At 46.6% G+C, this 24,550-nt stretch overlaps 1 protein-coding gene and 1 long non-coding RNA gene across 11 annotated transcripts in view; one reads left to right on the forward strand and one right to left on the reverse strand.

Annotated features, from left to right (window-relative positions):
- Positions 1 to 24,550, reverse strand: part of DIP2C (disco interacting protein 2 homolog C) — a 410,897-nt gene that overhangs the window by 52,001 nt on the left and 334,346 nt on the right. For all 10 annotated transcript variants that reach the window (XM_045462611.1, XM_045462610.1, XM_045462607.1 and 7 more), the window contains 6 exons: positions 20,810 to 20,933; positions 20,243 to 20,364; positions 19,010 to 19,121; positions 18,813 to 18,922; positions 10,434 to 10,564; positions 1,423 to 1,591 (listed from right to left, as the gene is read on the reverse strand). In XM_045462611.1, coding sequence (XP_045318567.1) covers positions 1,423 to 1,591; positions 10,434 to 10,564; positions 18,813 to 18,922; positions 19,010 to 19,121; positions 20,243 to 20,364; positions 20,810 to 20,933 — 768 coding nt within the window. The remainder of the gene's footprint in view (positions 1 to 1,422; positions 1,592 to 10,433; positions 10,565 to 18,812; positions 18,923 to 19,009; positions 19,122 to 20,242; positions 20,365 to 20,809; positions 20,934 to 24,550) is intronic.
- Positions 6,747 to 7,095, forward strand: LOC123589951. Its single transcript, XR_006708525.1, has 2 exons — positions 6,747 to 7,015; positions 7,049 to 7,095. It is a non-coding gene; the product is annotated as an uncharacterized LOC123589951 (long non-coding RNA).

Consider the following 24,550-nt stretch of genomic DNA (forward strand, 5'->3'; position numbering starts at 1 on the left):
GTGGGAGGCGGGTGGCGAACGATGGTCTCCAGCAGAACATGGGCAGTGGGAGGACGTGCGGCACAGGCAGAGCCACGCAGCCCTCCCGGACCCCACCCCACCCCCCCACCCTGGCACAGTGGCCTGAGCACAGGGCACGGACACAGGCTCCTGAACAGTGCAGGAGACACCAGCTCAGGTCACTCTGGCACCGGGAGCTCGTGCACAGATAAGACCTCACAGACAAAAATCACACAGAAAACATTAAAACTGGGTGATACCAGCGATCGTTCACACAGTTGCGTGTTTGGGGCGGCAGTGCAGCCTGCGTCTCGAGATGGCGGGCCTGGATGGAGCCAGACATTCCAAACAGGGCTCCAAAATTTATTAAGTGTAAGAGCTTGCTAAGGGTGCCCAATTTCTCTGTCACGTAAGTGTCCTCATCTTTAAAATGGAGACAGTAGTAGTTTCCACTTCACACACCCGTTGTAAAGGTTAGATGAATCAACATGTAAAGTGCTTAGAAAGCACTCAATTGTGTCATCATTCGTGAAAGGTACTCCATGATTTTATAAAACAATACGGGTGGATGTAAGTGATAAGTAGGTCTTACAAATTTCTTTCCCTATATATATTTATAATTTCAAGAAATTACACCTTTATTTACATAACTTAATGTGAACGTTATCTCGTATTTCTTTTCTTGTTTAAGCTTAATGCATTAGTTCTTAACAGGAAAACAAAATTCAGGATATAAACGTATTGCATAAATATTTATATATACTTATTTATATATACAGACAATATATGTACGCCCATGTACACACACATATAACGCCCATGTACACACACGATATAACCTATATATACAAAAAAAAGATATAAGCAATGGATAGTATCAGAATATAAATCAACACAGGTGTATGACTATTCTCTCCTCCCTCCTTACTTGGATGATGACTACTTCATTTACCATGAAAATATGTCTATCAAAATGTTATTGGTTTAAGTGGAAGGAAATGCTAATAGGTGCATTAGGATGCACACCTATAAATCAGGGTCATCGAGGAAAACAAAAATGAACACCTAAATTCAAATTATCACTTGAACACCAGCATCACAGTAAAATTAACTCCACTGAACAAGGGAATTCACCAACAGAAGAAAAGGCAATTTAGGGCCTTTCAGGCAGACCTAATGGAATCACAGACATCAGTGCCACACACCCTGACCTAGAACTCTTGCTGGCAGTGGGAAATCATCTTCTAAACTAAGGTTTTCACCTGAAATCAGTCTTGGAAGCTTCCGGTAACAGCGGATTATACCTCGGTTTTTGTGGACAATCATTTTAGCACCAGCAAACCCTCCCCATGCCCTCTGACGGCGAGCTTCCCTCGGATGCTGGCAGGTGTTCCCCTGGATGCCGGGTGACAGGCTGCTTACCTTGAGTGATTCTGTCTGTGAGCCCAGCCCCTTGGTACAAAGTTCCATCACTGAATAGGAGCAGAACGTGTCCCGGACTTTGTACTGACTCACGGCAAGAAGCCACAAGGCAGGGTTGGTTTCCAGCTCAGAAGGCGGGATGAGAATGGACTGGTGCCCAGAGTACACGCTGCAGAGACAGACAGAGGGGCCGGGTGAGCAGGGGGCCGCAGACACGCGCTTGGCCCTCCAGGTTTGCAAACACAAAATGAAAGCGAGCTCACGGAGACACAAAAGAACTATAGGAATCATGGTTCAGTGGCTGCCTTTTTGAGCACTCGTCTGAAAATGTAAAAGCGGAGAGGCTGTTACATTTCTCCCAAAGCCGCAAAATGGAGGAAACGCGGGGATGAATTTATAAAACTGTATGCTTTCTTTAGCGGAGCGTCTAATCAAGTCCTTTGTCCATTCTTCTTAGGTCATCTCTAGGCCCAACACGGAGCTTGAACTCACGACCCTGAGATCAAGAGTCACACACTCCACTGATGGAGCCTCCAGGCCCCTTGTCCATTTATTTTTCAACTGGCTTTTATTGCGTTACTGATTGAGGAATTTTAAACCCCAGTATGTTGGAACCAAAATTCAAGACGTGTGAGAGTCATCCGACGGTGAGTAATTCACATGCACACACACGCTGTCGGAAAGCTGCACGGCTTTCTCTTTTACTTCATTACTTGACAGTAACCTGTAAGCTGGGAATGTTCCTTAATCTGATCGCCTAGGAAGGAACAGCAAAGTGAGTAAAAGAGAGCACCGCCACACTTCGTTCCAACAACCATACGCCATTCACTCTGTGCACACACGCTGTATCGGCTGCACTCGGGCATCTCCGAGCTCACTCAACTGCCACTGTTACTTTGGTGAGTAACAAAGTCCCACGTAAACCGATCTTTCCTTTCAAATGAGAGTACTTCCTCCAGGGAGGAACAAATACTGACTCGAGAGAGGGGGGGGAAGCGTGTGGAGGAAACCCCACACCAGGAGCCGTGGCCCCACCACATGCCTGGGCACGCCAGCGGAGAAGTGAAACTCATAAGCAAGAACTTAACAAGTAACTGATAGGACCTTTGGGTGCATTAGAATCAATACCACTGGAAAGACCCTGTTTTTGCTTCAGAAAGCGCCTTAGTCCATCACTACGTGCCCCTCCGACGGTCCTTCAGGAAGGACCTGCTGTGATGCAGTGTGACGACTGAGGGGCTGCCCGGCAGCTGCCAGGGCTCAGGATGGCATGACCCCCCACCTGGACCTGTGACCTCTCTACCCTTCACAGGTGTGGCCCCCACACCTTTCTGCTAATGCCAGCCCGACAGCTTTCAGAGGTCCTACACTGCCAATACGGAACATTTCGTGAAGAATACGGTCTTTTCAGATCAATGAAACGGGTTTGCTGGCAGATGGGTTCTCAAGGCAGATCCCACAAACCTTACATCCAAGACATGTGTTTAGGAACTGCTCATTAAAGGAAGACAGGATATGTAACCACATCTGAACACAGTGACATCTGTGCGGAGAAGCAAACACACACGCCAAAGTACCAGCACAGGTGGCACACATAAGTGGGACGAGGGGTGTTTTTCTGGCCCTTTATTACATTCATTTCTATAGAATGTAACACACACACACACACACGACCTCTAACCCGGAAACATCCAATCATACATTTCTTGTCAAGATGACAAACCACGGGAAGCTGGGAGTACTTCAGTACTTCTAATGGAGAACTATTTATCACAACATGAGTCGACAACCAGCGTGTGTGGGAACACAACCTAAGTGTTATCTGAGGAAGGAGGCGTGATAGCCAAGTGGGAGCAATTTTTTTTTTTGAGAGAGACAGAGACAGAGAGCACATGGGGGAGGGGCAGAGAGAGTCCCAAGCAGACTCCATGCTCAGCACAGAGCTGGACTCTGGGCTCGATCCCACGACCTTGGAATTGTGACCTGAGCCAAAACCAAGAGTTGGATGCTCAACCGACTGAGCTACGCAAGTGCCCCAAGTGAAAGCAGCTTTTTTTTTTTTTTTTTTTTTTTTTTTTCAACGTTTATTTATTTTTGGGACAGAGAGAGACAGAGCATGAACGGGGGAGGGGCAGAGAGAGAGGGAGACACAGAATCGGAAACAGGCTCCAGGCTCTGAGCCATCAGCCCAGAGCCCGACGCGGGGCTCGAACTCACGGACCGCGAGATCGTGACCTGGCTGAAGTCGGACGCTTAACCGACTGCGCCACCCAGGCGCCCCGAAAGCAGCTTTTTAAGAGATAACTTTATTAATGAGAACATTTGGATCTTTCTCAATCCTTCCGAGTCAGTATGAGAATAGACACTCTGTATTTAAAGGGTTAACCAAAAGTGGGACTAGAATCAGAACCAGTTCCGAGCTGATTTTAGATGAAATTTCAAGAGCTCTGAGGATCCACTACTGTTCTTAGTAACCAGGAGAAAAGAATAGCATACCCACAACTTTGAAGTTTCCTTTGAAATCCTGCTGATGGGGAAGTTTTGCTGGGCACGCGGTGACACAGAGCGAGTGGCACACCCCAGTGGGTCCCTAGTTAAGGTGCAGTAAGTTACTTCTATAGTCAATGTAACAAAGTCACTGAGGACCCACTCTGATGATTATAGTGCTCCGAATCCTGTCAGGCTTTCTGTAAGATTTGTCCTTGGGAAGCTAACTTAGGTCATTAAACATATTACTCGGGAGATCAAATAACATCACCACAAACCTACCTGCATTACGAAGCCCAGGCACCCCGTTCCTGCAGCTGCTTACAAGTTGTCCACTACAACTGCAAGTAACAACCCATCACACATTTCTGTACAAATGTGGCCTAGAGTTTGCAGTCTGTGAAAACAAACTTTTCCAGCAGTTCTCCTATACAGAACTGAGATTCTTTAAAATGAGTTTCCCTCTGGTTTAGGAAGTTGGCACGTCTTGTGTTCTCACTTTTGGGGCCTATTGTGCTATTTTCAAAGTAACCTTCCAAGAATTACACACTTGGGGTCTGACACCAACCAAACGTCCCCATTTGCTGTACTAATACGTCTAAGGGCCCACTGATACCACCGACCACTCTTAGACATGTTTTCCCAGGGGCCACGAGGCACAGCGCTCTCCTCTCTGCTGCCAAGACCCTTTCCTAGAGGCGGGAAGCCCCTGAAAATGGGGACACGTAGCAGGAGGGCATTGCCAAGTGGCCTGACTTGACGGGAAGTGATGTTTTGTTCGGCACCTCTGGGCACAGTCTTACTTTCTGTCCCTTGTATCACAGAGCTCCAGAATCAACTCACACACACCTGCTGTTCTCTGAATTACAGCCTTTCTTGGGAGATAATGTGTTAATTCCAGTCAAAAGCCTCCAGGCAGCATGAAACAGGAAGAAATAAAAATAATGGAAAATGTACCTCCATGAAGTTAACATTGGAAGAACCTCAGGGGCAAAACTGGGATCAAATAAGGGATCATACAACAGCCAACAGCCTCAGATCTAATGAGCCTGCGCATTACGAACCTCATAAATGATAATTATCCACTAGGAAGCAAGCATCTCACTTCTTTGAGAAGTGATGGGGCACAGTTTTCTGTTAACAGCAAATGTTATTCAACCTGTTCATGAATCAGGCTTAATAATACAACTTAACGAACTTCCCTGCATGATTTTTACTGCAGCTCAAATTTACACAGTCGCTGCTTCTCACCAAGGACTTTGACGTTTTCAGTGCCAGGTTCCAAACACGGTCAGTGACGCTTGAGCCACACATCTTAGGGAATCACAATGCAGGTAAAACCTTATGATGATATTCCTTTTAATGCTGGCAACTTATCATTTCCATATTGTTCCCAGGGTTTTATTTTACAAATACTATCGTAGGGAGATTCAAATGCAGAAAATTAAATACAAAGCATCCATGAGTAGTTTTCTCAAGAATACACATCAGGACAAGTGATCTGCTTCCTCTGAACCATTCACACATGAAAGCCCTGGGTCCCTGTGCGGAATTCAAAGCTAGAGAATGCCAAGCACACTTATGAAAATTAAGTACAGCTCACCGTTCTCCTCATTCCCACAAGTAGGATGGAAGTCACCATTAAGAAAATAATGACATCTTGATAACGGAGGACAGACAGGAAGCCCGACTCATGAATTTTTTATATGCCCTTTCCTTGCTCAGTCCAGCAGATGCTGACAAACGGTTTCATCTACTAGCCAGCACTGACGTCTTGGCAGTAGCCACAAATACTTCCCAAACAGACCTACGTGATAGCAGGTTGCTTATACTGAAGACGTTTAACCTCTGAGAATTTCTGGAACCTGAAAAATTCTAGTTTAGATCTGAACTTCAAAGAGAACAAGATGGTTAAAAAGACACATGGGGGTAAAAAAAAAAAAGTTTAAAAAAAGGAGGGGGGGCTCAGTTAGCTATCACAACTCGGGCACTTGGAGCAAGGCAGACGCGGGGCGTGACGACACACAGCGCCCTGCGGGCTGCTGTCTCATGCTCTTCAGTTATCCTGATGACGGGCGGTCTTCTTCTTTAGACAGTTTCACTTAGGTATAAAGCACGTACCATAAATCCACTCACTTGAAGCACGGAATTGAAAGGATTTTACTGAACTTGCAGCGTTGTAGAATTATCACCACAACGCAGTTCGAGAACACTTCCGTCACACACAAGTATGGCTTGGGTCCACCTGGCTCGATCGTCCTTTGACCCCAGCCCCAGTTGACCACTGTCCCACTTTCTGCCCCCATAGACTTGTCTTCTCCACACATTTCGTGTAAACGGTGTCCTATGATACAATCGTGTGATACGTGGTATTGGAGCCTGGCTTCTTAGTGTGACATTCTGACGTTTATTCACACTGTAGCTGTATTCCATCACGGGATATGACCAACACTGTCCATCCAGCAGCTAGGACGTGTGCACTGCCTGCTTCTTCTCCTCTTTTTTATGAAGGCCGCTACGGACATCAAGTCTTTGTGTGTTTTTCCTTCTCTTTGGTAGACGCCTAGGAGTGGAATTGCTGGGTCATGTAGCGAATTTATGCTTAATTTTTAAGAGCATGCCAAACTTAAAAATTTCACCATTTTACATTCCCATCAACAACATATGAGAATTCCAGTTTCTGAACACCCTTGGTTATTGTTGCTCTGTAGCACAGTTTTGAAACTGGAAAACAGAAGCTTTCCAACCTTGTTATTTTCTGGGGTTTGTGGCTGTATCTGCTCCAGTGGGTATGAAGTGTCAGCTCACTGGTTTTAATTTGTATTTTCCTAATGAAAGTGAAACATCTTTTCATGCGTTTATCGTCATTTGTGTATTTGTGGTGAAATATCTATTCAAACCTGTTGCCCGTTTTTAAATTCATGTTGCATGTTTTCTTCTGGAGTTTTAAGAGTTCGTTTTGTATCTGTTTGGAAGGACTGCATCAGGTTATGATTTGCAAATACTTTCCCCCAGTGTGTGGTTTGTCTTTCCAACTATCAAGTGCCATTTGATGTGCCCAAGTTTTTAATTTTACCGAAGCCACATTTACCAATATTTCTTTTATGTATTGCCCCATATCTAAGAACTCTAACTTGAGATTAAGATTTACTGATTTGTCTTCTTCCAAAAGTTTTAGTTTTTACATTAAAGACTGCAACCTATTTTGAATTTATTTATATGATGCAAAATAAAGTTTAAATTAATCTTGTTACAGGTGAACGCCCAATATTCCCAAACGTCGTTTGTTGAAAATACTACCCTTTTATCACTGAACTGTCTTTGCTGAAAAATGAAGTGACCATATGCAACAGGGCTATTTCTGGACTCTCTATTGTGTCTCTTTGACTATTTTTTCTGTATCCACCTTCCTACCTACCTTTCTGCCAGTATAACACTGTCCTGGCTACTATAGTAAGGGTTGAACACGGGAAGTCTGAGTTTTCCAACTTTGTTATCCTATTCCAAAATTGTTTTAGATATTGTGGGTTCTTCCTTTATATTTTAGGACAATGTCAATTTCTGCAAAACAAAAAATATGCTGAGATTTTTGACAGGAATTTCATCAAATCTCTAAACCTATTTGCAAAGAATTTCCATTTTAACAATATTAAAACTTTTAATCCATGAATATCAACTATCTGAATGCTTTTAAAGACACATTTGATCTTAAAAATATTTTGAAACAAGGGCGCCTGGATGGCTCAGTCAGTTAAGCATCTTACTCTTGGTTTCAGCTTGGGTCATGATCTCATGATTCGTGAGTTTAAGCCCTGCATTGGGCTCCACGCTGACAGTATAGAGCCTGCTTGGGATTTCTCTCTCTCTCTCTCTCTGACCTTCCCCTGCTTGCATGCACTTTCTCTTTCAAAATAAATACATGAATATTTTGAAACAACTCTGTTATATCTCAAGTCTCAGATACACAATCCTCTATTTTGTGACTGAAGGGAACTTTAGAATGAAGACATAAAAAATTGTTTCATTCAACTTCTTAAAAATGTTGAAACAATCCAAAGTTACAGAAAAGTTTTGAATAGAAATACTTTTTCCCCTCTTGAATCATCTGAGGGTGAGTCACTGACCTGATGCCCCATCAACCCCAAATACTTCAGCAGGTATTTCCAATAAACAAGTTTATTTTCCTCCACAAAGCCGATTCAGGCATCAAAATCAGGGATCAGATACGTTTCTTCCACCCAAGTCTGGGACCCTCAGTCAAGTTTTGCCAGTTGTCCTGATGGTGTCTTTTACAGCGAAAGGAGCCCATAGGGAGACAAGGCCACAGATGCCAGCGGCCTGCCTGGGGGGGAGTGGGGTCCTCAGGCCTCTGTGACACCGGTGTCCACATGCTGCTTTCCGTCCCTCCTCAGTCTGTGTCTGATGCTCCCTGGCTTGGAGTCAGTGAAGTATCTTTGCCAGGAAGACCCCGGCTGGAATGCTGTCTTCCCCGCTGCAACCCTCTGGGTGACACACCCCTGCCCCAAGTCTCGGCCGTGAAGGTTCTCTCCTTCCCGTCATAATTAACTACTGTTTTCTAGACGTCTGCCGTAGCAATGGAGCTTTTAATCTGTTCATCTGTTTGTCTGAATAGTGAAATAATTTCCCGTTTTATTCAAAGCGTTATCATCTATCATAATCTTTACCTTGATGCTGAAATTCCCCCAATTTGGCCAATGGGAGCCCCTCTGAAGGACACGTCACCGTCCTACTGTGAGCACTTTCTTGCACAAAATGACATCCAGGTTCACCTTGTTCATTTCCTGAAGGAACACGAGCCCATCTGAGAGGAAACCGTGTGTGCAGGATTTATGGGTGTTGGGCATCCTCATCACCACTGGGGGTGGGGTGGGGGGGATGCTCCCAGGTCTGGTCTTTAAGCAACTCTGATGGGATCTGTTTCTATAGAGGACCTCAGAAGGAAGAAGTCTGTAGCTATGGTATACTGATTTCTAGTGTTGCAGGGGCAATCGACAGAATATTGTGATTCTGTGACTGCTGAGTGAATTTGCAGGAGGTGTGTTCATTAGGTAAAGGTTCCTTATAACTCCTTTTAAGAGCCCCCACCATGCCCTCACTGCTACTCGTGAGCATCCCGTGTTGGTGCATGGGCGTCGGCGAAGCACTCCATTGCTGGCTTCAGCTTTACCGGCACCTTGCCAAGTGACACACAGACAGACACATGGACAGTCTCCTATAACGTAGGTAGGTCAGGGCGGCTTCCTTCCTACTTGGCCAAGCATGTCTACGGCCGCTGGCACTACTGCTGGAATACCACATCCTAAACTATTTCCCGAGAGGAAAAGTTACCCACAAGGCTACTGCATTTTACAGTGAGGCAGAAATCACTAAGTATTTTAACTCAATTCCATCTGCTCTCTCAAAAAGTTTAATTGTTCTAACTGAAATGTGTTTTTCAAAAATATAGGATTGGGTTTTAATCCAACTTCATATTATTAAGTATTATGAATGCATTAGAATAGCTGAGGGGCACATTTAAAGACATTAGAGAATGTCGGCCAGAAAAAAGGAAATCCTAACCACTTTCACCCTGCAGCATCTCCGTTTTATACCTATGTTGGCGCATGCTTACAAAAAAACTGTACACGTACTTGAAGGTTTATGGTGAAAGCGAGCTGTCTGGTGATTGCATTAAAAATCGGAAGGGGACGTGAAACAAAGCGGCCAAATGTTGGTCCACGGGGAGCTGGATGGGGGGCACTTCACGTAGTTAAAGATGTTCAAAGTGCTAACGATAAAACCATAGTATGCTACACCAGAAATCAAACTGGAAGACGGTATACCAAAATGCTAATAGTGCCTGTTAACTGGTATCACTGGGCAGCATGATTACTGAGGTCTTTATGTTATTGCATATTTTCTACCGTTTCTTCAGGGAACGCATATGCAGTCGGACAAAATGCCAATGAACTTCCCCAAGTTCATCCTCGCCACAAGCACCTGCTGACCCTGCTCTGGGCTGGACGCTGGGTGGCTGCTGGCTGAGGGGCGGTGACCGCGGCCGGGAGGTGAGGGGAGTGCTCATGGAGGTTGCTCCCGGCCTTCCTGCGACTGACGTTCCTCCCCCACCCGCGTCAGGGACAAGCCTGAAGGAAGAGAGAGCCTGAGCTCTCACCGGCTGATGTGACACAAACTCCAGGCCGAGGATAACTGCTGGGAGCCTCGGGCTGGAGTCCTGTGCTTGGAAAACAGGGGGCCCCACCAGAGAGCCTCCCAGAATGTGCCCGGAGTCTGTCATCTCTGCAGGTGTCAGCAAAGTTCATGGAGACCACGGTCTCCAGACACTGCGGGATGTGGAATCCAAGGGGGGTTGGCGCAGGGACCCACGCAGGCCCCCTGCAGCCAGCCCCTCTGCGAGGGGAAGTCCTCCCCAGACGTTAGCGTCTACTCCGCCAACGGTCTCAAGGGGGGGCGCACGCGACTGAGTTCCTCGTCCTTGTAAAGACGCTGAGGAGGACACTCACCTGCAGAGGCACCACAGGACAAACCCAAGTCCGCAGTACGGGTCCAAGCAGATGGCCACTTCTCTCGAGGGGTAGAGCTCACACTGCAGCTTGATGGAGCGGCAGAAGGCACTGGTGGCTGCGTGGCACATCTAGAAGACAGGAGGCCGCCTTCAGTCCACGTGGCCGACACCCAGCGCCCAAGCTGGAGCGACCCCGTCCCGCACCCCAACAGGAAGTGGGCACGCACAGGGTTCTCCGGCGATCCCACAGCCCAGGGAAGAAGGTGGGGAGACACTAGACGCTGCGGCTCACGGCCCCTCCCAGGCGTGTGCCCGACACACGCCTGTCATGCGGTAGGGCCGGCAGGGCGCGTGGATGGACATCCCATGTCAGTGACGGGAACCAGGCTCAGAGAAGGTAGTTTGCTGAAGGTCACACAGCTTCGGGCCAGAACCAGCGTTAGTCACAGGACAACAGCCAAGCTCCCGTCTACCCACATCGCTGGGGTGACAGTAAGAGGGCTCCCATGTGATGGAAGTTATTGCCAAACAGCATAAAATATATCTCATAAACTCAGTTTTCTCACAGAAGCTTTCTAGCCAATCAACCCTAAGAGGAAAAGGAAAATTTTCCCAAGTTTGTGGTTTGAAAAACATCTGGAAGTTAACGTGAAGTGAACGTCCCATGCAGCTGAACCGTGCGGGGGGCTGGAGCAAGCACCCTAATACTCAGGGCCACCCGCCCAAATGCCTGGGGGAAGCACCCGTGAGTCGCGCCGGCAACAGAGGCGAGAAGCCAGGGCCGGGGCCACTTCTGTGGTAAGCGTGGGAGCCCTGCTAGAAGCCGTGGGTGGAGGGAGGTTTCGCGATGGATCCGCCGCACAACCCACACAAGGTAACGCAGAATTACTCGAGAAGCGAGCACATACAGCTCATTTTCACTTGCTGTTAAGGCCACGATATTTGCTTAAAGAAGAAACAAGGCTGGGTTTCTGAAACATGCCTTCAACCTCTGCCCACTAGATCGGGAGTGAGCAAAATCCTAGCTACCGAAATTAGCCACATTCCCAGATTCGCCACTAAAACAAACCTTGCCTGAACCCCTACTCTGTGCAGGCGTTATTTTTAGCTTGAGAACAGTTCAGCTCAGCAAATACTAATACGTTAACGGAGTACGTGCTATGTCTCAGGCATTGTATCAGGTGCTCAGAATATAAAGAAGAATAAAACACAGCCTCTGTCTGACCTCAGGAGTTTGGGTCCAATGGAAAATTGAGAGAGAACTCCGGTAACTGCAGGGCCTGTGAGCGCGTTCACAATGGGTGCAGAGAGCATAAGGAGGGCAGAGAAGGGGCTCTCCTATCACCCTGGGGGACCCCAGTGTGCTCTGGGTCTTGAGGTTGAGGAAGCACAAGCAGGACTCATCAGAGTGACAGGAGCACAGACAGATGAAGAAAAACGCGACCAGGAAAGCTAAATGACTCGTCTCCAAGCACCAGTCTTGGACCTGCCAACATCACAGCCCAACAGCCCACGCTGGAAGAAAAACTCCCAATTCTTAGGAAGTCAGACTTGTACCTGGATAAGTCGTTTTGAAAAGCCCCAGACAACAAGCTCTAATGCCCTACTCTGAAACAGACAGTGAGAGGAGACACAGTGGGAGGAAGCAGGGATGAGGGCAACTATATGTATTTCCGGGATGTGCCTCAGCTCTTCTCTTGGGTGAGTTTACCTTCCAGAGCAGTTTTGCTTTAGCTGATGTTAAAGTTAAGTGTCCACTCCCTGGGCACACGGCAGCTGCACATTCCGTGGAAGGGAGAGCCACCACCAGTATGACAGCGTCCTGTGGGCAAGCCCAGAGGGCCACTGATCTGAAGGGAAGGGTCCTGCACACGACTTCCCCATTGAAGTGAAACGTTTCTCCAGGGTCTATCAGAAATCTTCAGAGTTCAAATTAAACTTTTAAATGGTTAGTATTTTAAAACTTAAATTGAACACATAAACATGTACTCATGGGCCTTCTACTAAATCAGACATTAAATAGTGCCCGTTAGGGGGAAAACAGATTACTGGCTAAGTCTCTCTCAGCGTTCATTCTATATTTGAATACTTAATGACATTTGGACCAAAAGCTGAAACTGAATCAAAATTTCTGAGAAACATGAGGACATGTGCAACCAAAGAGGTAGAAGAGAATTCAATGAGAAGACCATGACCAGATGATTTCAGTTGTTTACGCCTCTCAGTATTTAAGGCAAATGGGTTTTCATTAAATGACATCACAACATATTTTACCTCAGGTACTCATCAAACAAACAATCAGAAGTTTAATAAAAACTTAACGAAGATTTCAGAGAAAAGTCGAATTATTTATCCCTCTGGGATTACTAGGGTTTACATTTCTATTAAGTGGAATTACCAAGAGTCACGTCACTTCATCTGTTTCACGTGTAAGTATCTTTATCGAATCAAGATGTAACATTATAGCCCCCACTTCTGTAGACCATGAAAATGGTACGATCACAAGTGTGTGTTTCTGTTTGGCTATGACAGGAGGCAGCTCAAAGCCACTCACCCTGGTATGAAAAGAAATCTGTACTCCAAAAAGCTTTTGAAGAATTATTTTATTTGATATTGCACTCTATTTGGTGTGTCACCTCAGATTCTACTGAAAAGCAGAGGAGAGGAGTCTGGGAAGACTGTCTCCATAGCAACCAGACAACAACTGTGTCAGAAAATGATGAGACTCTTTGGAGTTCTGGAGTCCGTTTAAGTCTTACAACTTCCCGAGGAAAGTTTGGGCAATCAATGGTAATTAATTTTGGAAAAAGTAAGATATTCCCATTTAAAAAAAAAACAGTTGTGGGAGCTCATCACATTTAAGTACTCATTAATGTACTCAATTACACTCAGACCTGCCATGAAAGAAAGGCTCAAGGGACTACTGCAGATTGAAATAATAAGATACTAGACAGATCTCAAAGTCATGTGAATAAATTTAGATCTCAGCAAAAGTAAACGCAATTCAATTATAAATACTAGTATAATTGTAGCAAGACTTTGTAACTCCACTTTTCATTTTCTACATGATTTAAGACACCAATATGGTAAAAAAAAAATAATCATTAGCTGAAAAAATGATTGTTATTGTAACTTTGGGTTTAAATTCCACTTTTTTCCCTATATAACTTGAGACTTAAGAAATGCATTTAAAAGACTTGCTACTACATATTTTGGGCCATGCAGTATATAAAGATAGAACTCTGTGACATCAGCAACTGAGAAAGGCGGGCACGGAGCAGTTTTGTGTGTGCCTGAAATTAAGCGAGTATAATCCAAACTGGAGTACTGCAACTGTAGGGTGTTCAACTCAACCCCCACTGTCACCTGAGTGACACAAGCTGTAGAATATATACAAAAAGAATTCAAATGTTTCGCTACGAAAAAAATCAACTAAGCACAAAACAAGACAGTAATGCAGGAAATGAGTAACAGAAAAGTTATTTTTTAACTTCTTTTTAATGTTTGTTTATTTTTGAGAGAGAGACAGAAAGAGAGAGCGAGCGAGCGAGCTGGCAAGGGGCAGAGAGAGAGAGCACACAGAATCCAAAATGGGCTCCAGGCTCTGAGCTGTCAGCACAGAGCCCGATGTGGGGTTTGAACCCACAAATCATGAGATCATGACCTGAGCCAAAGTCAGCCACTTAACTGACTGAGCCAACCCAGGTGCCCTGCAAAAGCAGTTTGAATGCAGAAATTTACATGAAAACTTAGGCTAAAAAACAAAACAGATCTCACATCAACCTAACTTTACAACTTAAGGAATGACAGAAAGAACAGACTAAACCCCAAGTCAGAAAAAGGAAGTAATAAAGATTAGAGCATAAATAAACAGAGGGTAGAGGAAGAGTTGACTTAATGAAAGCAAAAGATGGTTCCTCCAAAAGATCGACAAAACAGACAAACCTCTAGTTAGATGGACTAAGAAAAAAGGAAGGAAAATTCAAAATACTAAAATCAGAAATGAAAGTGAGGACATTATGGATTCTACAGAAACAAAAATAATCAGAAGAAAGTACTATGAACAGTCGTACACCAACAAACTGCACAACCTATATGAAATGAAGAAATTCCATTTCACGGAAATTGAAACCCAAATTATCAAGAAGAAAGACAAAACTGGGGCGCCTGGGTGGCTCAGTCGGTTAAGCGTCAGACTTTGGCTCAGGTCCTGATCTCAGGTTTGTGGTTTCAAGCCCCACACTGGGCTCTGTGCTGATGGCTCAGAGCCTGGAGCCTGCTTCGGATTCTGTGTCTCCCTCTCTCTCTGCCCCTCTCCTGCTCGTGCTGTCTCTGTCTCTCAAAAATAAAGTTTAAAACAATTTTAAAAAAGGAACACAAAACCTACCAAGACTAAATCATAAAGAATAAAAAATCTGAATAGACCAAAAGCAGTAAAGCAAGATCAAATCAGTAAAGAAGATTTTCCAGCAAAGAAAAGCCCTGTACCTGATGACTTCATTGCTAAAATCTACCAAACATTTAAAGATGAACTAATACTGGTCCTTCTCAAACGTTTCCAAAAAATTAAAGAGAAAGGAACACAATTTTTTTAAGTTTACTTACTTATTTTTAAGATAGAGACAATGTGCACACAAACAAGGGAGGAAAAGAAAGAGGGGCTGATGTGGGGCTCGAACCCATGAACCATGAGATCATGACCTGAGCCGAAGTCCGACGCTTATCCGATAGAGCTGCCCAGGCGCCCCCGAGAAGGGAACACTTCTTAACTCATTCTATGAGATTAGTAAAACTCTGATACCAAAGCCAGACAAAACACTATAAAAACAGAAAACTACAGACCAGTATCTCTGTGGAACACTGATGCCAAAATCCTCAACAAAGCACTTACCCAATTCGGTAGCACATTAAAAAGCTTATACATCAGTGGGATTTATTTCTGTAAGGGATTGTAGGCTCTACAAATGAAAACTCAATCAATGGGGGCACCTCACTGACTCAGAGGAGCATGTGACTCTTGATTTTGGGGCCATAAAGTTAAATCCCACAGTGGGTATAGAGATTACTTAAAAATAAAATCTTAAAAAAAATCAATGTAATATATTCAAAGAACGAGGGGGAAAAAACACATGATATCTCAATTGATGCAAAAAAAAAATCTGACAAAATTCAACATCTTTTTATGGGAAAAACACTCAACAAACTAGGAGTAGAAAAAACGGGCTTCAACAGAATTAAAGCCATATATAAAGAACACAGTAAACATCATACTCAGCCATGAAAGACTCAACACTTTACCTCTATGATCAGCAATAAGGCAAGGATGCCTGTTTTCACTCTTTCTATGCATAGTACTAGAATTCTAGCCCAAGCCATTAGGTAAGAAAAAAAAAATAAAAGGCATTCAGATTAGAAAGGCAGAAATAAAATGATCTCTTCATGGATTAAATGAACTTGTATGTAGAAAACACTAAACACCGTACACAAAAAATTGTTAAAAATTGTAAATTCGCTAAAGTAGCAAGATAAAAAGTCAACATGCAGAAATCATTTGCATTTCTATACATTAAGTGAAAAATCTGAAGAGGAAATTAAAACAATTCCATTTATGATAGCATCAAAGAATAAAATGCTGAGGAATTAGCCAAGGAGGTGAAAGACTTGTACAATTAAGACTATAAAATATTGCTAAAAAATAAAGACACACATAAATGGAAACACACACCATATTCACAGATGTCAATACTACCCAAAACAATACAGACTCAGTGCAATCTCTATTAAAATCTCAATGACTTTTTTGTGTAAGTAGAAAATGCATAGAATTCATACAGAATCTCAAAGAAATCTGAATAGCCAAAACAATCTTGAAAATAAACACAGTTAGAGGACTCCCCCATCCTGATTTAAAAACTTACTACAAATATACAGTAGTCAAAGCAGTGCAGTACTGGCATAAAAACAGACATACAGATCAACAGAACAGAGAGCCTAGAAATAAACCCTTGCATATATTGGCCAACTGATTTTTGACCAGAGTGCCAAGACTATTCAGCTGGGGAAACAACAGTCTTTTCAACAAAGTGCTAAGAAAATTGCATCTCCAAATGCAAAAGAACAAGGTTGGACCCTTACCTCACACCACACAGAAAAGTTAGCTCAAATTGGATCAAAGACAGAAATGTAAGACCTAAGACAATAAAACTCTTGGAACAAAACAAAGGACAAAGGCTTCATGATACTGGATTTGGCAATGATTTCTTGGATGTGACCAAAGGCACAGGCCAAAAACGACACAGAATTGGACTGTATGAAAATTTAAAGATTTTGTGCATCAAAAGACACCATCCACAGAGTAAGAAGGCAATCCAAAGAAGAGGAGAAAATTAATATACAGAATATACTAAGAACCTATAAGACTCAACAACAAAAAACCAAGCCATTTGAGTCAAAGGACATGAATAGACATGTCTCCAAAGAAGACTTACAAACAGCCAATAACTGCGTGAAAAAATGCTTAACATCACTAATCATTAGGAAAATGCAAATCAAAACTACAAAGTACGACTTCATACCCATTAACATGACTGCCATTAAAAAAACAAAACCCAGGGGCGCCTGGGTGGCGCAGTCGGTTAAGCGTCCGACTTCAGCCAGGTCACGATCTCGCGGTCCGTGAGTTCGAGCCCCGCGTCGGGCTCTGGGCTGATGGCTCAGAGCCTGGAGCCTGTTTCCGATTCTGTGTCTCCCTCTCTCTCTGCCCCTCACCCGTTCATGCTCTGTCTCTCTCTGTCCCAAAAATAAATAAACGTTGAAAAAAAAAATTAAAAAAAAAAAAAAAACAAAACCCAGAAAACTCTAAGCGTTGGTGAGGATGGACAGCAACTGGAACCTGTGTGGTGCTGGTGAGGATGCGAAATGGTATGGACACCGTGGGCAACAGTATGGCAACTCCCTCCCAGGTTAAAGACGGAAACTACCTCCCGACCCCAAAATTCCACTTCTCCGTATATACCCAGAAGACCTGAAGAGATGTTCGTATGTCTGGGTTCACAGCAGCAATGCTTACAAGAGCTAAAACTTGGAGACAACCCTAGTGTTCGTTGAGGGATCGACGGACAGGTTAAATGCGGTACACACATTCAACAGAATATTAACTCAGCCTCAGAAAGAAATTCTGATGCCCTCGGCAACACGAATGAACCTCCAGGACATTACGGTGAGTGAAATGAGCCAGTCACAAGAGGACAATGCACATGACTCCACTTCTACGGGGTCCCCAAAGCCATCAAAATCACAGAGATGGGGGTGGGAGTGAGAGGGGATGGGGAGTTATTAATAGGGTAGCAAGCTTTAGTTTTAGAAGATAAGATGAGTCATGGGGATGGATGGCAGGGAGGGACGGCTGCATGGCAGTGTAAGAATATTCAACGCCACTGAACCACACACTTGAGTGCGTTATTGTGGTAAACTTATGTCATGTATGTACAACCACAATAAAAAAAATTGGGAAAAGGGTAGAGAAAGAGAACTCAATGCAGTAAATAACACAAACTGAGTGGTCAGACCCCCAGAGGTGGGCAAAGGACTTCCTGAGGCTACTGAGGATGGACCAGTACCTTGGCAAGGACACTGCCAGAGCTGTGAGGGTCCCCATGAGGTGACGTGCATAGCACAATGAACCCATGAACAACACGGGTCTGTGTGCCCCAGCCCGCTTACAGGCTCTTTATAGTGCAGGACTGTAATCGTTTATGTTTCTCCTAATCGATTTTCTTTGGCTTACTCCTTTACGTAAGAATGCAGTACCCATTACGCTACATACCACGTACTATGTGCATGTGATACACACACTTGCACGTAACACGCCTAACATCATACGATATGTTATGCAACACACAAGATGGGTTTCAATCGACTGCTTAGGTCACTGGTAAGCTTTCCAGTCAACAGCAGGCTATCAGGAGGAGTCACAAGTTATACGTGGATTTTCAACTGTGCGGGGGGTTGGCGCTCCTAACCCCCCGAGTTGCTCGGGGGTCCACTCTAGTTGCATGCTTTAACAGGAACACGGGTCACAGCACGAGCCGTCCTCCAGCACACAATAACAGAACCCACAGCAAAAAAGCAAGAAATCCCAGTGCACACAGCTTCACAACAGAACACTGGGATTCGAAAGCCAGCGAGGAAGAAACACGTGCAGCGTTTATCAGGGGCCGGTGAGCCTGTGTTTACACACACACACACAGATAGTTGGGACATTCGGAAAGAGTCGGCTGACCTAGGTAACCGTGGAAGTGACCGTGCATCTTAAGGCCTCAGTGAAGTGCAAGCACACACCCCTCACATGTGCCACCGTGCAGACCGTGTCACTAACCTTCACTCCGGCCAGCATCCCCGTTGTGGACACACTGAAGTCAAGATAAGCTAGCGTGTCTGGGTTGGAAGGTTTGTAGATCTGGGCAGGCCGTTTCTTTGGCAAATCGTCTGGAGCAAAACAAAGCCATTAGCATGTCTGAGCCAACGGTAAAGCAGACAAGCAGGTACAGGTGTCTGGCTGGTTTGAGAACTGACCTGTGTCCAGTATGGGGGGCCACGCCCTGACGTCTACGGCCGCAGCTGCCTCCCGGGACCGCAACAACTTACAGATCAGCTGTGTTGTCATCAAGCAGGCAGAGCGACTCACCTGAGGTGAGAGAACAAGCCGTGGAGGAAGGAGGTGAGCGGTCGCGCACGGCCAGCTGCTCACCACACACCCCAAGGCCAGCGGCTTTCACAGCGGGCCAGGCTGCCTCCCACGGAGCCAGCATGACGGCCGGGATGTGACCACGGACCCAGAGCTCAGACACTGAGGCCCCTGGAAATTCCTGGAGCTGAGGAGTAGCCACGGTTATGAGCGTGCTCAGAAAGGAGTGTCCCAACCAACCACTCTGTCAGCTCTGATCTACAAAAACCGCCATGGGTCTCCACAGACGCGGCCACGACTTTCTAAACAGAGAAGTGGCCTGGACAGTACTCCCACACGCCCACAAAAACAATTCGTGTGTGCTATCCCCTGACTAACTTGTCCCTCGTGGTTTCTCCTCCAAGGGGAAAACCTTTTTCTAATCCTCTTCAACTTCCCCAAGCATAAGAAAAGTTAAGATAAATCTGCGCTTTCAAAAAGGAATGGCACACTTCTAAATCTTCAGCAGAGAACTTCAGAAAAATCTAGGACTTCTTCATCAGTTTGGTGCAAAAAACTCCCACTGTCTTTACAGACGCCCGTGAGAGGGGTCACTTTCTTGAGGGCCCTGCGACTCTAAAGCATGAGGGAAGCCACCCCAGCCCCTAATGCCACAAGTGAGTGAAATCATGAAATCCCATTTCCAGAGCTAGACGGTAGAGGCCGCATCCTCCCCACCAGCCCCAGAGCTGGCCCTGCCTTGGTTCTGCCATCTGGAAGACCTATGCTTGGACCAGGGCACAGGTGGGAGGAAGGGCCCTGGGGGAGGAGGGAGGAGGACCCGGGGGGGAGGGGGAGAACTAGAACCCTGGGAGGAGAACCCCGGGGGAAGCAGAAGGAGGACGAGCAGGAGAGCCCCGGGGTGGGGGGAGGAGGAGAACCCTGGGGGTGGGGGGGGTAGGAGTAGAGCCCCAGGGGAGAGGAGGAGGAGAGCCCTAGGGAAGAGGAGGAGAGCCCCGGTGGGGGGAGCAGGAGAACCCCAGGGGGAAGGAGGAGAGCCCAGGGAGTGGGTGGAGGAGGAGGAGAAGAACCCCAGTGGGGCGGGGAGTCGGGGGAGCCCCAGTGCTTCCAGGTGTGGTTACCTCCACGATCATCTTCACGGTGGGCAGCGTGGTGGCGATGTTCTGCGGGTGCGGGGGGCGGACGGTTATGGGCACGCAGCCCGCATACAGGCAGCCGTAAAAAGCTGCAATCAGGTCTATTCCTAGACGGGAGGAATGCATAAGTGCTCAGGTGACAGTCCCCGGTGCAGAGGTGCCAGCCTGGGGCTGCGACAGGAACGGACCCTCGGTCTGTGCTGTCAATTCCCGCCGCCTGTCCTTTCGGCACGAGATGCCCAAGCGGCCCAGGTGGCTGATTTCTGTCATTTCTCTAAGGAATTACTCACCTCTATCGTCACCAGTTTACCGAAGGATTTAATTATTGTTGCTTAAATGAACTACCTCAGACATCGAACAAAACAAATTTGGACGCAAATGTCTTTGCAAACTTTCGCCCCGTGTATGACCTCAGGAGGCACCCAGCATGCAGCACCGCCCTGCGAGAGGCCGCAACTAGACCTAGGGAGCCACACAGAGCACGATGCCGGCTGCCAGCTAGGGCGTGGGCGACAAGGTGCCCCGCACGCGGCTGGGGAACTGCCTTCTCACCTGGTGGGTAGACGAGAGCCACGTGGTCCCCGTCCTGCAGGTGCCCCCTCTCCAGTAGCATCACGGCGATCTTCTCGGCGCGCTTATGCAGCTGCACACACGTCAGCGAGCTTGCTATGGCACCCTGAGGGTTGCAAGAATGAGCAGGTGGGATTTTTTTACCGTAACAGCTTTACTGAGATGTACTGCAGGTACCAGCCAGGCACCTTATTTCAAATGAACACTTCGATGGGCACTAGTGCGTCCCCAGAACTGTGCGGCCATCCACAGTCGGTTTTGGCATGCTTTGGTCATCCCCCAAAGACCCCTACCAGTGGTCCCTTCCCTCTCCTTCCCACTGGCCAAGAAGGGCAGCACCAAAGAGACATCTAGATGTACTTGTGTCAACAAAAGATGTTTTCAAGGATAATTATTTGACTTAAAGAATAGCTAAACATACCAAAAAAAAAAAAAAAAAAGTCAACCTGGTAATTCTGGGACTTCCGTATAATTGCCAAGGGCAGGAAGAGTCAGTGGTGACCCAGCAGGAAAAATAAAACAACTTGAACACGTTTTTAAGAAACACCACGTTAAAAGTCGAGGTCAAAAAAACAAATGAACAAAGCAACAAAAAATCAGTAAAGTGAAAAACAAACTCGTCAAATTCATTTTATGTAGAACATCACACACATAGAAACAAGTGGAAAACACATTTGGATTGAAAAATACATTAAAAGCACTGTTGTTGCAACTTCTTACTAATCTCCAATTATTTCAAAGTAAACAGTTGAGGAAAATAAATAAAATCTAAACCCTGCTCTTCATGATGAAACCCTAGATTAAAGCAATTCACAGGGTGAAGGGCAGGCCGCCCTCTGTGTCTCGGGCCAGGAAGACTCCACGCCACGGAATTTGCGACGACATCGTTTGCTCCCACAGATAGAGCGAGCCAGCAGCGGCAGGAGGAACAGCAAGACACGGGTGATTTTCGGGGACCCTGCGGGTGCGGTAGGCGTCCTGGACCCAAAGGTCATGTGGGGAGAGAAAAGTCCAAAGGGAAGGGCAGTGAGCAGTGCTAGCGTAGAAGGGGGTCACACTGCTTGGACAGAAGTGACCAGGCCCTTGGGGTCCCTTAAAACCCGGCAGTGATGGTCTAGTGACTGGAGGTGCTGGGAAAACACGTTAGAATTCCTGTCAAAATGGCCTGTTCGTTGGAAACACCTGCTCTGGGTGGGGTGTGTGGGACCACCTTTTATGATCAGGATTACAAACACCGGTGTTGATGCTTGCCAAAACCATCCACAAGATAACTGGTTGTTGTGTGGAGGTCCAGGAAGCGACTCATTCCCCTTCATGACCTGACCCACAAGCAGCGCTTGGGACTGCAAGGGCTCCTGCCCTTTCCCACTGGCTGGGACTTGTTTCTGTGGGGACAGGTCAGTGACGATTCTCTGAATGGAGCCTTCTCATCGAACATTTTCCTTGTCTTCCTTCCGAGGAAGGTTAAAAAATGAGAAGACGGAGACACGCATAAGGTGAGAGAGCCACGGCGGAACGTGGCAAAGCTGGGTAACCAGACAGACCCGGGGGGCTGAGGTGCAAGATGCGGCCCAATCGTGAGAGCTTGGTGCCCCCAAAACCAGGCGCTCCCAAGCACCCACTCCTGGAGACCACACCTGTCCAAAGGAACTGAAACGAACACACTCACTGAGCCAAGTGTCCTTTGAACATTTCAAAGTGAGATGGTACAGCTGATGGGGAGGCCCAGGACCACCTTGATCCCCAGACTGGCGGTGGGGGGAGCCCATCCTGCCGGCCGAGACACTCACGCACCAGCTGTCCGGGAGGACAGCCAGCACTACCTTCCTGGCCGTCAGGCACAGCCACGATGCCGGTGGGTGGCGGTGTGCCACGGTGGGCAGGGCCAGCACAGAGGGCTCATCTGTACGTTACCACTGAGCTCGGCCCTCCTTTCTGTCCCCACCCTCTGGCCGCCGGTACGGTCTGCTTGTCTTAAGTAGCAAATATTCCCGCTCTGGGCTGTTCAGATTCTGGAGCTGACCTCCTGGGTTTCGGAGATCCGATGCCAATCCCCTATCAATGATCAACTTTTCCATCACGAGACAAAACCTAAGAGATTGCCAGGTATCAGTAGCTCAGAACCATTAGCCTAAGCATATCTGAAAAGATGTTTTGGCCCTAGTCTGTGAAAATTCCCACTGACATGCTTGAAAAAGGTGAAATTTAATTGGCATGCTGTCCTTCAGCCCTACTGATCTCTGAAACAGCTTTCACAACACCGTCTGCCGTTCTTTGGGTTCACGGCGGTGAAGAGACAAGCCCCCGCCACAGGTGGTAACCACGGGTGGGGGGCGTCCAGTTCCAGAGTCAGCGATAGGGAGCCTGGAGATCCACACTGTCCTCAAGCCCCCAGAAGGTGCCACGCTGGGGCCAGGAGCGCTGGTTCCCAGGCAGTCCAGAGCCTCTCTCAACCCCCCTCCCCTACATGCAGGGTTGAACATGTCCATACCCCACCTCTCACGAGCCCACAAGGGCACGGGCCACACCCAGCCCCAGATTCCCTGTGGGAGCTTCAGCACAACCCCCACCTCTGGGGAAATGGCCCCGGTGCCGGCTCTGCAGAACAGGAACAGTCACGGGCGAGCAGTCCAAGAAGTGGCAGCCCAGCAGCCCTGGTCAACGGCTGCCTGGCTACCCCATCCCCATCCCCAGGAAAGGGTGACGTTTCCAGAGAAAGAAAGTTCTAGTGAAACCACCTCACTGGAGAAATCAGGGCTGACTTTTCCAAAAATAAGTTTTGGGTGCAATCATGACAGAATCCAACCCCTGTTCTAAAGTCAGCAGATTTCAGTGTTAGGGACTGTGAATTTTGGCACCACTTTAAAGTTTTGTATTAGGTTAAATAACAAATGAAAAAAATACTAAGGAATTAAGAAAAGGCCAAATGTGATTTATATTTGAAAATTTGAAGGAACTGTTATAAACAAACAAACAAAAAGTTACAAAGAGTTGGCTGATGTTTGTTAAAAGGAGTAACAGGGGGTCTTTTGTATGGAAACAAGCTCCGAAATGTAAGTTTTCCATGATTTGCAATGAATTATGTCCCCATGTCCTACTAGAAATCTGACATAACAGCTTGTGCTCTATCGACAGCTCTGGCCGTGGTGAAGAGCATACGAGTGGACACTGTTTGCAACAAGAAAGCTGCTCTCGCAGGTGCCAAATGGTTCACCGGCTTCTACGAGCCTTGTCAAGTCGCCAAATTCACAATCCACAGAATGTGCCACGCAGGATGGAGGCGAGCCTGAAAACGTGGTGAGCCACATGCTGGGATGACAATGGTGTGGATACACGGAGTGAAGTTAGACATCGTCAGCATTTAACCTCACCGGTTTCTGTCTTTTTAAAATACTGCTTTTAGAAAACGTGAAATGGCGTGTGTGGCTTGCACTATACTTCCACGGGATAGGAAGGGCGACTGACGTGGAAATTACAAACCACCACCATAAACACGGTGATTACGACCTTCAGCCACGGCTGAGCATTTGTTGTAAGTTCTACGTGGGGCCGGGGGTGGGGGGGCAGGTCCGACCCTTAGACTGGCTCAGGAGGCAGCTGCCTGCACGTCCAGAGCCATGTCCAAAGGAAAGCCACCAGTGAGCCACCTCTCTCTGTGCTGACCCAAAGTGGATTCACTCATGGCTCTGATCTCCTCCCCACCCTGTCCACTTTTCTGTTTCT

Source organism: Leopardus geoffroyi, chromosome B4, assembly GCF_018350155.1.
Source record: "Leopardus geoffroyi isolate Oge1 chromosome B4, O.geoffroyi_Oge1_pat1.0, whole genome shotgun sequence".
Taxonomy (NCBI): domain Eukaryota; kingdom Metazoa; phylum Chordata; class Mammalia; order Carnivora; family Felidae; genus Leopardus; species Leopardus geoffroyi.